The following is a 15,056-nucleotide window of genomic DNA, read 5'->3' as shown; positions in this document are numbered from 1 at the left end:
TATATACTTGGACTGGCGCATATGTTTTTAAGTTTTTTTTACTTGAACTGAAGATAGCATATCAGATGCACTGACAGTAACCCCGACATCCTAATCGTGCATCGATGCATCTACATTACAAGCACTGCCAGCTTATGTATCACAGAACTTACTGTGTACCAATTGTATATTATTATTTTCAGTAACAGTTTTGTTAATCGTTTGAACTGACGCAACTACATGACTTGTACTCTTTAGAGATAGCAACATACAACTTTTCAATGGTAGCTGAACCTTTTGTCACTATATACTTGGACTGACGCGTATGTTTTTAAGTTTTTTTACCTGAACTGAAGATAGCATATTAGATGCACTGACAGTAACCTCGACATCCTAATCGCGCATCAATGCATCTACATCACAAGCACTGCGAGCTTATGTATCACTGAACTTACTGTGTAGCAATTATATATTTTTATTTTCGGTAACAGTTTTGTTAATCGTTTGAACTGACGCAACTACATGACTTGTACTCTTTAGAGATAGCAAACATACAACTTTTTCAGTGGTAGCTGAACCTTTTGTCACTATCTACTTGGACTGACGCATATGTTTTTAAGTTTTTTTTTAGCTGAACTGAAGATAGCATATTAGATGCACTGACAGTAACCTCGACATGCTAATCGCGCATCAATGCATCTACATTACAAGCACTGCCAGCTTATGTATCACTGAACTTACTGTGTAGCAATTATATATTTTTATTTTCGGTAACAGTTTTGTTAATCGTTCGAACTGACGCAACTACATGACTTGTACTCTTTAGAGATAGCAAACATACAACTTTTTCAGTGGTAGCTGAACCTTTTGTCACTATCTTCTTGGACTGACGCATATGTTTTTAAGTTTTTTTTACCTGAACTGAAGATTGCATATTAGATGCACTGACGGTAACCTCGACATTTGTAATCGCGCATCAATGCATCTACATTACAATCATTTCTAGCTTATGTATCACTGAACTTACTGTGTAGCAATTATATATTTTTTTCGGTAACAGTTTTGTTTACTCGTTCGAACTGATGCAGTTACATGTCTTGTACTCTTAGAGATAGCAAACATACAACTTTTCAGTGGTAGCTGAACCTTTTGTCACTATCTACTTGGACTGACGCATATGTTTTTAAGTTTTTTTTACCTGAACTGAAGATAGCATATTAGATGCACTGACAGTAACCTCGACATGCTAATTGTGCATCAAGTGGCAGGGGTGAAAATGAACTGATGCAAGCATTTGCTATGTACTGATGCAGCACAGATGCATCACACAATTTTGTACTCATGAACCCAATAGTGTAACATGCAGGCAGAGCATAGCAGCACAGATAAACTGATGAACTGATAAATTGACAGAAACATGGTACCTATCTTCATTCAAACCCAGATCTCAAAAACTTTGGTGTTGTTAGTAATGTGTGTGGGAAGAATTCATCACCTGCATCTTGTTGCATGTGACTCCATCTTCGTTTCGTTGGCGGCGTATTGGCAAGAAGTTGGGAGGTGGAGCCATTGTTGTTGGGGAGACGATCGTGCTTGTGGTGGAGCTCTGTCGACGAGGTCCGTCGAGGGGCGGAGGCAGGAGGCGTGGATCATGGCCCAGGCGAATCTCCGGCGCACGGCGGCGGCAAGGCGCGCGGGGAAGCTCCTGCACCAGGCGGCGGGTAGGCGAGCGGAGAGGCTCCTGCACAAGACGGAGGGAGGCGTGCGGGGAGGCTCTGGCAACATGTGGTGCACACCGAAAGTACTACTAATCCAAACTAGATCAAGTTTGGATTAGTAGTACTTTCGACATGCACCACATGTTGCCTCCACCTGAATCTAATCTGCATTCATTTAACCCACTGTTATATATAATAACTAATCATGGTCATAAAATCATATGATGAAAGTACTGTATATAAAACCTAGAGCGAAAATAAGCTGCATTTTCAAAAATACAGGAAAAGTTAGCAGCAACGTTTTTCAAAAGAAACGCTACTGCTACTTACTATTATCAGTAGCGCTTTCTGCTACAAAGCGCTACTGCTAACTAGGTATAAAACAAGCGAGCGCTACTGCTACCAGTTAGCTATAGTGCCTTAGTGGTAGCACTAGTACAAGCGCTATTGCTAGCTATAAAACAAGCGCTACTACTAGAGTTTTCCCTAGTAGTGAAAGATCCCTATTCTAGGCGGGGCGGGCCATCAACCTTCAAGTTGGTCCTATGGATTGTGAACGGATTCCCCTCTGGCCTCTGGGCACGTCGGAACCGCATGAGTTCACCGGGGTGGAGCATGGTCCGCCAAAATCGGCATAGGTTAGGTGTTATTGATGGAACATGGTAAGCCCATCTTTCTCCATATGAAAGTGTTGCGGGCACATAGTAATGTGGGTAGAGGAAGTCTCAAAAAGCGAAGGCCGAGCTGTAGGTCACGTGACCTGCATCGAAAAGGTGGTTGACTGGGCTTTCTCCTGGATCAAAGCGGATCAGCTCGCCAAATTCGTCGATCGAATCGGGCGCTCCGGAACGTCGAATGAAAGTGGTCTTTCTACAACCCTATTTATATGATTGTTAGGGCCCCTTTCCCCCTATCCCTCCCTTATGTTTAGGAGCCGGATCTGCCCGAGAACGACCTGTGGTGGTACGGAAGGCACGGACTCCGCAAGCATCCCGCACCCTCTGAGAAAGAAACTCCTCAACCATCACAAGATAAAGAAGTATGATGCTTTGTGTCTGACTCTATTGGTCATAGTTCCTAGCTGTTGTGGCCGGTGCTCATTTGCGCGCGTGTGAACCACCAGATCATAAGGAAAGATGCCTCTCGGGGCATCTGAGAATGATTTGAGTCGTATGAAGGGAAACTCCCACGTATAGTTTGTTTTGGGGGGGGAGCCCGACGGGGTCCCCCCACTGACTTGGCCCGGGCCTAAGTGAAAGTGCAAAAGTGAAGTGGTGGGCCTACCCATCCCAACCTGGGGTATCCTGGGATTCGCGAAGAGCAGCACCTTACGATGTTCATGACCAATCGGATCTTGATGTACCAGTAGGTACCAGAGGAGATCGCTATGATCGTTACTGTATCCGTATCGAAGAGATGCAACAAAGTGTTCGGATCATTGTGCAATGTCCTAATCAAATGCCTAGTGGCATGACCAAAGCCGATGATCATAAGCTATGTCCTCCATCAAGATCTCGAATGAAACTATCCATGGAATCGTGCGCCGTGTGAAACGTAGATCATCGTCATTCGAAGCCGCCGTGGGGTTAGGAGTAAAGCATCCCGAGGTTGGCACCTCTCGTTGGGCGTGGAGAAGCATTGGGAACCCCAATATGTTTCTTTGGAGCAATTTCTTTTCCCGTCCCCTCCCCCCGGCATAGCGCTTCACTTCCAGTTCTTCAGAGCAATCAACTGACTTGTCCCTTCTTCATTGATCCGGGGGAAAGGGAACCGTCTACCAGTTGGGAAGCTAGACATCAAGGTTGTGGCTTGATGAGGATAACTAAGCTGACACGCCGGAGTTGGCTGCTGGCACAACAGGGTGGTGCCTTACTGAACCGCAGGCGCACGCGCGGTAGCATTCATGGTGGTGCTTCAGGATTCCAATGTATTGCACCCAGGATCACAATGAGCTTGTCGGCGGACCACTCCCGTCACATTCTTTAGTGAGATGGAGCGCTATCATCTTATCCGTGGAAAATGCATCAAGCTATCGCTTCGGGTCGAAGCATTAAAAGAAAAGGACCGGGAAACGCAGCGGCATAAGAACCACGAGAACCCAGAAGGGAGAAAGACGATGTACGGGATACGGGATCCTCGCAGTAGGTTGGACCAAAATCCAACGAGAGAGGGCAGCCTTTAGAAGCAACAGGTTGGGAAACCAAGAGAAGGCTTCGCCTTTTCTTATCTTCTTCCCGGCACAAAAAGAGGGATTAGCATTATTGACCCCATGAGAAAGCACTAACACCTTCCTCATCGGGGCTCTGCGCACTGGGAAAAGGCTTCCATGACAGGAAACCAACTACTAGTTAGGAAGTGAACATAAGGTATCAAGAGGTCCCTCACAGTCAGGTGCAATGCAATTGCCCCCTATTAGTCAAGTACCCCTCTTCCTGTTTAGTTTAGGGGTTAAGGCGAGAAATGGATTGATGAACCCTTCCGTTCACCACGCACCGACCCCATTCACTTGCAACTCGTAGAGGTTGTAAGTAAACAGTGCCCCACTAAATTCAAAGTGACGGTGGGGTTGAAATACATGAGTGCCTACCTCCGCACCGAGAGTGCCCGCCCTTTCTGTCAAGTAGGCTACTTTTTTCGGAACACGGTCCGGAATAAGTGTTCTGGTGTATATAGATATCTTCAATGTTGTCATTTCGACATGTCCGCTTCAACCCCTCTTTCGCCTCCCAAAAGGCAAAGTTGGCTTAACGAGCGTAGATGAGGAAGCGGGAGCAATAAAACCAAGAATCTCTTTCTTTTCTTTCCAAATACTTTATGAAGTTAAGGGGCAAAGAGAATGGTCAGCGCGAGGGCTCGACGACTTAGCCGAGCTTTAGCGATGCGTCATTCTCATAGCGAGGTGCTTCGAGTTAGCAAAGCGTTGTAGTAGCATCGGAGACTATGTGCTATAATGCTGAACTAAGGACGTCCGCCTTATCTATAGAAGCAGTCGACTGAGTTCTGAACGAATGGGATCCTGGGTGGGTAATGGCTCAATCTATAGATGGAAAGCATTATGATGGGAACTAAAACTTATCCACTAATCTAGCGGCTTGTCGAGCATTGACAAACTTACACCATCCATTTCAAATGGGATTTGTCCCGTGGACACATGAGCAATCCAACCCGTCGGATTTCCTTTTCCTCGGTATTCTAGCTGTACCAAGTCTTTTTCTTCACTCTTTAGAGGGAAAGTATGCTTTGGATTTGTTCACTGATACAGGTATGCTTGCCAACCCTGCTGCATATACATTTGATTTACAGAGAAGTTAGAACATCTTATATTTTTGAACCGAGGGAGCAAATTTTTAGCTTAAAGGCTGGTTTGTTTGTTGCTGTCTTTTGCAACCAGTGCGTAGACTAACCTTTGCTTCAAGAATAATTGCAAATTAATAGAATATCCATTTCTAAGCCCATCCTCATCTGCACTCACGTTGAAGAAAAAACTCAGAACAAATACTGAAAAATTGGAAAATTTCTAAAAAAAATTGCATGATAGATATTTGATGCTTGAGGTCAGCTTCAATTTTCAGATCATTTGAACATCTGAGCAGCTCTCGGCAAAAAAGACAAATTTAGGATATGTAAAAATGTTTACTGTTCATGTGATGTTCTGACTCAATTTGTCTTTTTGCTGAGAGCTACTCAGATGTCCCAATAATCTGAAAATTGAAGCTCATGCAATGAATTATCTATCATGCAAAAGAAAAATTGGATTTCAAAAATGAATTATTTTCTGACCTGATGCAGATGAACCTAGGGACCGAATCGCTACTCCAATCAGTGTGGTACCATAGGACAAACAATGTCAAGAGATATAACTAATATAGGGTACACACATAAATCTATGGGGCGGCGCATGGTTCCTAGGATTATCAAAACGATGTTGGATTGAGATGGTGCTAAACTAATGCAAAGTGAGGACTAGATAGCAGAAATAATATGCTCTTGCTAGCAGTTAAAGGAATCCCCTCAAAAACCATAGTACCAAACAAGGCTTACACTGGAAAGGTGTGCCCAGGTGAACCAGAAACAACCAAGCAACAACGTTCGCTGCGTCGGAGAGCGTCACCGTGAGTGGAAACGTTCAGACATCACGAATAGATTTTCACGGCATGGCAAAGGCACACAGAGCGCACCAAAGCATGATGAGTTTTGTTCATAATTTTCATCATCATCCAACCAAATTCTCATGTGCTTGAACTAGCTATGGACAGAGGCACGTGAAAGCTTTGCTATCCATGTACCCGAACCGTGAGTTAGTCACAAAATCTTATGAGTTTCACTTCTAGCCTACCCAACTTGTTTTGAACCGTGAGTTAGTCACAAAATCTTATGAGTTTCACCTCTAGCCTACCCCAACTTGTTTGGAACTGAAGGCTTTATTGTTGTTGCCGTCCACCCAAATTCTCGACAATACACATGAGAAAATATACACACTTAAAAACAGAATAAACAACAAAACGAAAATGAGCCAAATAATTGCAGAATGACAGGCACAATGATTCCCGAAAGATGCGTGCTCTATTAGTCTTAAGAACAAAACAAAAGCAGACAATAATCAAAGGCTCCCAAAAGAGTTAAAGAACAGTGAGCTATTCATGGACTTCCATACAAGGACATATAACACGAGTAGAAATGTACATATGTCATCACATGAATAGGTCGACCAAAAGACCATGCGCATTGATTAACAAATACTCAAGTAGAGTTCACTTCAACATCTAAGAGAGTTGCACCGTTCCGTGAAGCTTCACTGCCAGAAGGAAAAAGTAACTCATTGATTCAATCACTGAACCAGTGCTCTCCGTTGAGACAAACTTCAGTGTAAAGCTCCTGTGAGAGAAGCAGCATCATCTACCTCCAATCTACTGAAAAGGGCATAGAAGAAAAAAACATGTCAATATCTACATTTCATATATAGCTCAGAAGGGGGAGAAAAGCCAACGTTCATGCCAACAATATTAGCAAATGACTTTTTAGCACTGATTTGATAAGATGCAATGACAAAATAATGCAAGTCCAACAAAAAATTGAAGATGGAAGTGTAGTTGAAAGTATTCTTTAATTTGAGTTGGTACCCTAAGATTATTTCTCTACCAACATAACTTTCAAGCAAACAAATAACAAGGTTAAATCTCACGAATTGACTCTTGAATCTGACATGGAAGTGTAGTTCAAACTATTCTTTGATCTGGGTTGACGCCGTAAGATAATTCGGACTACGAAATTTCACAATAGCAAACTTACAATTCAAATATCAGGCCCATACAAAAATTATTTTCGAGCAAGCGTAGTAACAAGGTTAAGAGAACTCAGACCGCAAACTGATTTCTTAATTCAAAAAATCAGGCCCCTACCAACATTATTTTTAAGCAAGCACAATAAGAGGTTAAGAACTCACAGACAACCAACAGATCGCTTGAGTTGATTCAATTCCTCCTGAAGAGATTCCAGCGACAGCTTCTCATCAAATTGTTCGCTGACGCACTGATTCGCAAGCATTGTGACTTTCTTGAAAGAGCAACTCTCTCTGTCGGAAGCATTCATGCACATTTCTAAGACAATGAGTCCAATTGCACGGACGGCATCAGTTTCTGCAATAGTAGTATCCTATAGATTAGTACTGTACTAACTGCTAAGCAAAGTTATGCCCAAGGAAACAAAATGAAATGACTTATGACTTAAATGCACTTTTGCATAAGTACCTGCAGAATCATCACCCAATCCAGAGACATCAAGCAACAACGGTGTACCATCCAGTTTAAGCCAGATATTGTCAGAGCTGGGACAGGCAGACACAAATCCACAAGATATATTGTAAAGAAACCCCTCGCATATTCCAAGAGCAATATCCACTATTTGGCAGCATTGTAAGGAACCAGCATCACCTACACAGCATTAAATATACACATAAGCAAGTCACACGTGAAAATGGACTAATGCACAACTAGATTCGGATGGCATATAAGCGTAATTAAACCTTTGATGGCATATAATCAGACTTAATGGGATATGCACATACGTAGACATGTAGAAAGAACAGAAAATTATACCCTTTAGCTTTTCATAAATTAAAGAACCAGCGGGAAGGTCAAACACAACGTAGGCTCTATTGTCATTGATGCAAAGTCCAGTAAGATGGAGAACATTTTCATGTTCCCTCAGAGCAGCAGTTGAAATCATGAATTCCAGTTCCTGAAATTCATGATTGGTTTGTATATCACATGCTGTTATCAGAACCTGAAACCAATACGCAAGATGTTAGATAAGCAAAAATAGACAAACTGCTTACTAAAACATTTTGGCTCCTCTATGTTAATGTTTGCCAAGGATGAGTTGATCCAGGCACTCCTTACAAATGAGAGCATTAGAATACAGTTAACAAAAGCACACCATCAATTTAATAATTTCCCCATCAAATCTGAAGTAATAATAACAATCATCATAGTTAAAATGGCTGGGACGTCCCTCATATTTATATGAAGCATACCTATGCTACAAGAAGCTTAACGAGAGTCAAGGAATGAAAAAATTACTGGCATTAAATTAATACAGAGATATCCCAATTTTAACAGCAAGCTGGTTAAACAGTGCGACCTTCCAGATAAGGTTGCGTCCACAACTAATCACATTACAGAATTTAGCTCATGCAGTGCAGAACTCTTGGCCACAGATTTTAGATCAAGATTAGCCTATCTAGCAAACCATTTTTAGCACGAAATCAGATCAAGACATGGACAGTTTAAAAGGCTTGGACTGTGTAGACAAATTGATCATGGAACTAACAGACTTCAGCTTATGTGGTGGAGAAATAACTGCCACAAAATTATACAGTTAAGATAAGAATAAGCTAAACCAGGAAAAAAACTGACCTGCCTTTCCTCCACAACAGCAATGAATAAGTTTGGAGGCAAATAACGAGAGCATCTTCTCATCGTTGGTAGGAAAGTATCAGATAGGATTTTAATATTCCAGTTACTTATAGCAGAGTCTGCAAATAGTAAGGCAGCATTAGAATAAAGTTTTGTCTAGGAAGACAATGGAACCATAAAATATATAATAACTTAGCAAATGGATCCATCATAAACCCATTTTTTCTAGTAAATTGTTCAAATCATTTTATCAATATGAGTGTTCAATAAAAATAAATATGCCCTGCCTTGCCTCCATAACAGGAGTAAATATGTTGGGAGGTAAATTAATGAAAACATCACGCAGCAATTTGGAATATATACTAACTATTCGAATGAAACCTCATACATGTACTCATGCTGCTAGTTGAAGCAAGTAAACACAACAGACATGTATCCCAGTGATAAAATGGTATTCAACAATGGATCGTGCACGGGAGAATAAGGGAAGATGTAAACCTGCTAAACCAGCAATGAGGGAGGCCTCAGTATTCAGATCCTCTGGCTCTTGAGGGTCGTCTCCAAAGATCTCTTTGTCGCTGTTCTCGTCCTTGTCCTCGGGGGTAGAGCTGTCACATGTGTCTTCCAGACTTGTGGATGGCCATGGACTGGAGGGCCCAAGGATGCGGGTCTGGAAGCCACGAAGGCCTGGAGAGCCATACCAAACCGGGTGTGAAGATAAGATGTGGCTCGGGGTATGGACGACCGGTACAGGAGAGCGGCCCAGAGCTGCAACCAAATCCAGAGACAAACGTGGGCGAGGAGAGTTGGTGAAAGCCCGTGAACGACGTGGCCGCAGCGATGGCTGCGGCGGAGAGCTCCGAGCTGTCGCCGCGGCCGCGAGGGACAGGCGGAGGAGAGAGGCTAAGGCCGCGGCCGCGAGCACCAGGCGGAGGAGACAAGCTGTGGCCGCGGCCGCGAGCGCCTGGCGAAGGAGACAGGTTGTGGCCGCTGCCACCACCACGGCCGCGGGACATCGGGGCTGAGGGCTAGGGTTTCTCTGGCGAGAGAGGAGGGGCAGGGTTAGGTTTCCGCGAGAGAGGAGGGGGCGGAGGGTTAGGGTTTCGGCGGGCTCGGAGTTGCCACGGCGAAGTTTTATATGCTACGGGCGGGACCCCTTTTGCCATTAGATCATATAGTCGGATTAATCTGAGACGTCCACTCTAACCCGCATAAGCCCACCGCTCTAGGTTTTCAGGCCCGTGTAAATCCGGAGACTCGCAGCGGGCCGCCCGCCTGGCCTGCCCCTATAGGCCGCTCGCTGCGGCAAAGTGCCGGCGGCGCGGATAGCCTGGGCCGGCCCACAGTGGCACGCGGCGGCACGTTCCTAAGTTGAAAAATCGCAAAAAAGAAAATAGCGGTAGCATTGTAACTCGATCAAGCGATTTCAATACTGATTGACCTGGCGTACAAACCACTGCGTCCTAGACATTCTCATGCTCAATTTGCAGTGAGACTGCTAAAGACGTATACGACAGCCACAAAACTTAAACATTAATTCGCAAAAAAACCCAAAAACTACAGTCCATGTATTGAGTTGAACCGATGACCACCTACAACTGAATTTTTCGAAATAATGAATATTTCTTCAAAATAAAAGTATTTTCCAAATTTTCGTACGAATTTTGTAAAATAGGAACATTTCGATGATCTGAACAAATTTTGGAAAAGGGGAACATTTCTTGAATTTTTGAAAAAAAAAGTGTTTACATTTTTTTAAACTTCTAGATTTTTTTTTGAATATGTGAACAAAACTGAAAAGCATGAACTATTATTGAATTTGTGGACAAATTCGGAAAGCTGGACCATTTTCTTTCAATTCCCAAACATTTTCTGAACTTATAAACAAAACTTGAAATTTGAGCAACATTGAATTTCTGGAAAAAAATGTAAACTGTTTCGAAATTTACAAAGAAATTTTCTAAGCACAAACATTTTTTGAATTTGTGAAGAAAATGGGAACAATTTTTTAAATGGCAAACATATTTTGCATCTTTTGAACAAAATTTGGAAACGTGAACAATTTTTTAATTGTCAACTTTTGAATTTTGATTAAAAGTGAACAAAATACAGAAAAAAATGAATTTTGATCAAAAATACAAATTTTGAATATTGATCACAAAATAATTCTGAAAACCTAATGCTCTATGAAACCGCAAAAACTTTTAAAAATCATGAAAAAAATTGAAAAGACTCAAATATTTTGAAAAATGTAAACAATTTTAGGAAACAAGAACATTTCTTAAACTACCCATAAAATTGAAAACACAAACATTGTTTAAAATATCGCAAACATTTTCTGAAAACTCCGAACAAAATTTGAAATTTGTGAACAAATTTGAAACAAGAACATTTTTCAATCTCGTGAAATATTTTTGAAAACACAAACATTGCTTAAAATATTGCGAACATTTTTTGAAACTCCCGAACAAAATTTGAAATGTGTGAACAAATTTTTGAAACGGGAACATTTTGCAAAACTCACGAACAAAAGTTTCAAACACGATTTTTTTTAAATTGCGAACAAAATTTGAAATAGGAACATTTATTGAAACTCATGAACAAAAATTGAAAAAAATAACATTTTTCTTAAATATGCGAACAAATTTTGCAAAGTTGTGAAATTTAAGAAAACATAAAGAAAAGAAACAGAAACTACAAAAAGAAAAGAAACAGAAAAGGAAAAAAGAAAAAATTAGAAATAAAAAAACAGTAGAAAGCTAAAAAGAACCAGAAAAAACGATACAGGAAAAAACACGGTTTAGAGAACCTTCTAGATGGTTCCCAAAACCGGTTGGACGCACTATGTATAAGTGGGTCGGCCCATGTCTGTCGCTCGGTGCGCTGCTCTATGCGATTGCTCGACAGTTCGCCGCAGCGAGCGGCAAATGGAATTTTCTGATATTGCAACTTCTATGTTCAATCAAATGTTCAGAGTTCTCTGTTAATCTTGTCCATGCATTGTCAGTCTTCTACATACATTGTACTGAATAATATTGTCGAGAAGAGAAGCCAAAAAAATGTATTGTGGCCAATTTTCCCTAAATTAGTTGGTTTCTGCTGGTTTATGTGCCATGTCAGAGTAGCTATGCTGAATTGGGTTTACCACTTTCTGTCTTTCTTTATGACACGTTGGCGTCTTCCCTTCGTCTTCTACACGTGCCTAGAAACTATCACTGACTTGAACATACATGGAACACTAGATAACTAGACTAGAACCCACTTGTTAGGATGTATTTTGTCAAGAAGCAAGCACCTATCAATTTTTTTAACCAGCATGTGAATTGTTTTATCTTGTCATGTGAGAGTTGTGTGTAATGTCTGTTGGGGAACGTAGAAATAATTCAAAAAATTTCCTACGTGTCACCAAGATCAATCTCGGAGATGCTAGCAACAAGAGAGAGGGGGTGCATCTTCATACCCTTGAAGATCGCTAAGCGGAAGCGTTACAAGAACGCGGTTGATGGAGTCGTACTCGCGGCGATTCAAATCGCGGAAGATCTGATCTAGCGCCGAACGGACGGCGCCTCCGCGGTCAACGCACGTACAGCCCGGGGACATCTCCTCCTTCTTGATCCAGCAAGGGGAGAGGAGAAGTTGAGAGAAAGCTCCAGCAGCACGGCGCCGTGGTGATGGTGGAGCTCGTGGTTCTCCAGCAGGGCTTCGCCAGGCACTATGGAGGAGGAGGAGGTGTTGGAGGAGGAGAGGCTTGCGCCAGGGGAAGGGGTGCCGCTGCCCTCTCTCTCCCTCACTATATATAGGGGGAGGGGAAGGAGGAGGCGCCCTAGGGGAGGGGCGGCGGCCACAGGGGAAACCCTAGATGGGTTTGGGCGCCCCCACCCCTAGGAAACTTGCCTCCCAAGCCGGGACGGGTGGCTGCCCTAGGGGAGGCGCCCCCACCTTGATACGTCTCCAATGTATCTATAATTTTTTATTGTTCCATGCTATTATATTACCCCTTTTGGATGTTTATGGGCTTTATTTTACACATTTATATCATTTTTGGGACTAACCTACTAACCGGAAGCCCAACCCATATTGCTGGGTTTTTTTTGCCTATTTCAGTATTTCGAAGAAAAGGAATATCAAACGGAGTCCAAACGGAATGAAACCTTCGGGAGCGTGATTTTTGGAATGAACATGATCCGGAGAGCTTGGAGTGCAAGTCAAGAAGCTTCTGAGGGCCCCACGAGATAGGGGACCGCCCCTCCCCCTGTAGGGCGCGCCCCCTGTCTCGTGGGCCCCTCGGCCGGCCACAGACGTACTTCTTCCTCCTATATATATCTACGTACCCCGAAAACATCCAGGAGCACCACGAAACACAATTTCCACCGCCACCACCTTCTGTATCCGTGAGATCCCATCTTGGAGCCTTCGCCGGCACTCTGCCGGAGGGGGAATCAACCACGGAGGGCCTTTACATCAACATCCTTGCCCCTTCGATGAGTTGTGAGTAGTTTACCACAGACCTACGGGTCCATAGTTATTAGCTAGATGGCTTCTTCTCTCTTTTTGGATCTCAATACAATGTTCTCCCCCTCTCTTGTGGAGATCTATTCGATGTAAACTCTTTTTGCGGTGTGTTTGTCGAGATCCGATGAATTGTGGGTTTATGATCAAGTTTATCTATGAATAATATTTAAATCTTCTCTGGATTCTTTTATGTATGATTGCGTTATCTTTGCAAGTCTCTTCGAATTATCAGTTTGGTATGGCCTACTAGATTGGTCTTTCTTGCCATGGGAGAAGTGCTTAGCCTTGGGTTCAATCTTGCGGTGTTCTTACCCAGTGACAGAAAGGGTTGCAAGACATGTATTGTATTGTTGCCATCGAGGATAACAAGATGAGGTTTATATCATATTGCATGTGTTTATCCCTCTACATCATGTCATCTTGCTTAATGCGTTACTCTGTTCTTATGAACTTAATACTCTAGATGCAGGCAGGAGTCGGTCGATGTGTGGAGTAATAGTAGTAGATGCAGGCAGGAGTCGGTCTACTTGTTATGGACGTGATGCCTATATACATGATCATGCCTAGATAATCTCATAACTATGCGCTTTCCTATCAATTGCTCGACAGTAATTTGTTCACCCACCATAATACTTATGCTATCTTGAGAGAAGCCTCTAGTGAAACCTATGGCCCTCGGGTCTATCTCTTATCATATTTGCTTTCAATCTACCTTTATTTGCATCTTTACTTTTTGCATCTATCTTATAAAATACCAAAAATATATTTATTTTATCATACAATCTTTATTAGATCTCACTTTCGCAAGTGGCCGTGAAGGGATTGACAACCCCTTTATTGCGTTGGTTGCGAGTTCTCAATTTGTTTGTGTAGATGTGTGGGACTTTTGAGGAGCCTCCTACTGGATTGATACCTTGGTTCTCAAAACTGAGGGGAATACTTACGCTACACTTTGCTGCATCACCCTCTCCTCTTCGAGGAAAACCAACGCAAGCTCAAGACGTAGCAAGAAGGATTTCTGGCGCCGTTGCCGGGGAGGTCTTCGCTCAAGTCAAGACATACCAAGTACCCATCACAAACCCATCTCCCTCGCATTTACATTATTTGCCATTTGCCTCTCGTTTTCCTCTCCCCCACTTCACCCTTGCCGTTTTATTCGCCCTCTCTTTCCCAATCTCCTCCTCTATTTTCGCTTGCTTTTTTCTGTTTGCTTGTGTGTTGGATTACTTGTTGCCATGGCGCAAGATAATACCAAGTTGTGTGACTTCTCGAATACCAATAATAATGATTTCCTTAGTACTCCGATTGCTCCTCTTAATGATGTTGAGTCTTGTGAAATCAATACCGTTTTGCTGAATCTTGTTATGAAAGATCAATTTGCCGGCCTTCCTAGTGAAGATGCCGCTACTCATCTAAACAATTTTGTTGATTTGTGTGATATGCAAAAGAAGAAAGATACGGATAACAATATTGTCAAATTGAAGTTATTTCCGTTTTCACTTAGAGATCGTGCTAAAGTTTGGTTTTCGTCTTTGCCTAAAAATAGTATTGATGCTTGGAACAAGTGCAAAGATGCTTTTATCTCTAAGTATTTTCCTCCCGCTAAGATCATCACTCTTAGGAACGATATTATGAATTTTAAACAACCTGATCATGAGCATGTTGCCCAATCTTGGGAAAGAATGAAATTGATGCTTCGCAATTGCCCTACTCATGGTTTGAATTTATGGATGATCATACAAAAATTTTATGCCGGTTTGAACTTTGCCTCTAGAAATCTCTTAGATTCGGCCGCGGGAGGCACCATTATGGAAATCATGTTAGAAGATGCTACAAAATTGCTTGATAATATTATGGCTAATTATTCTCAATGGCACACCGAAAGATCTTCTAGTAAAAAAGTGCATGCTATAGAAGAAATTAATGTTCTGAT

General features: G+C 42.3%; 1 protein-coding gene across 1 annotated transcript in view; it reads right to left on the bottom strand.

The window, feature by feature from the left end:
* Positions 1-6,218: 6,218 nt before the first annotated feature.
* LOC123139137 (uncharacterized) overlaps positions 6,219-15,056 on the bottom strand; it is a 47,917-nt gene continuing 39,079 nt past the window's right edge. The window contains exons 4-9 of the mRNA XM_044558936.1: positions 9,110-9,752; positions 8,612-8,730; positions 7,793-7,979; positions 7,445-7,627; positions 7,141-7,333; positions 6,219-6,607 (exon numbers count right to left, since the gene is read on the bottom strand). Coding sequence (XP_044414871.1) covers positions 6,559-6,607; positions 7,141-7,333; positions 7,445-7,627; positions 7,793-7,979; positions 8,612-8,730; positions 9,110-9,752 — 1,374 coding nt within the window. The 3' untranslated portion in view covers positions 6,219-6,558. The remainder of the gene's footprint in view (positions 6,608-7,140; positions 7,334-7,444; positions 7,628-7,792; positions 7,980-8,611; positions 8,731-9,109; positions 9,753-15,056) is intronic.

This window comes from Triticum aestivum, chromosome 6B (genome assembly GCF_018294505.1).
Source record: "Triticum aestivum cultivar Chinese Spring chromosome 6B, IWGSC CS RefSeq v2.1, whole genome shotgun sequence".
NCBI lineage: Eukaryota > Viridiplantae > Streptophyta > Magnoliopsida > Poales > Poaceae > Triticum > Triticum aestivum.
Note: the sequence above shows the minus strand (reverse complement) of the source record. Positions and strands in the feature narration are given on the sequence as shown.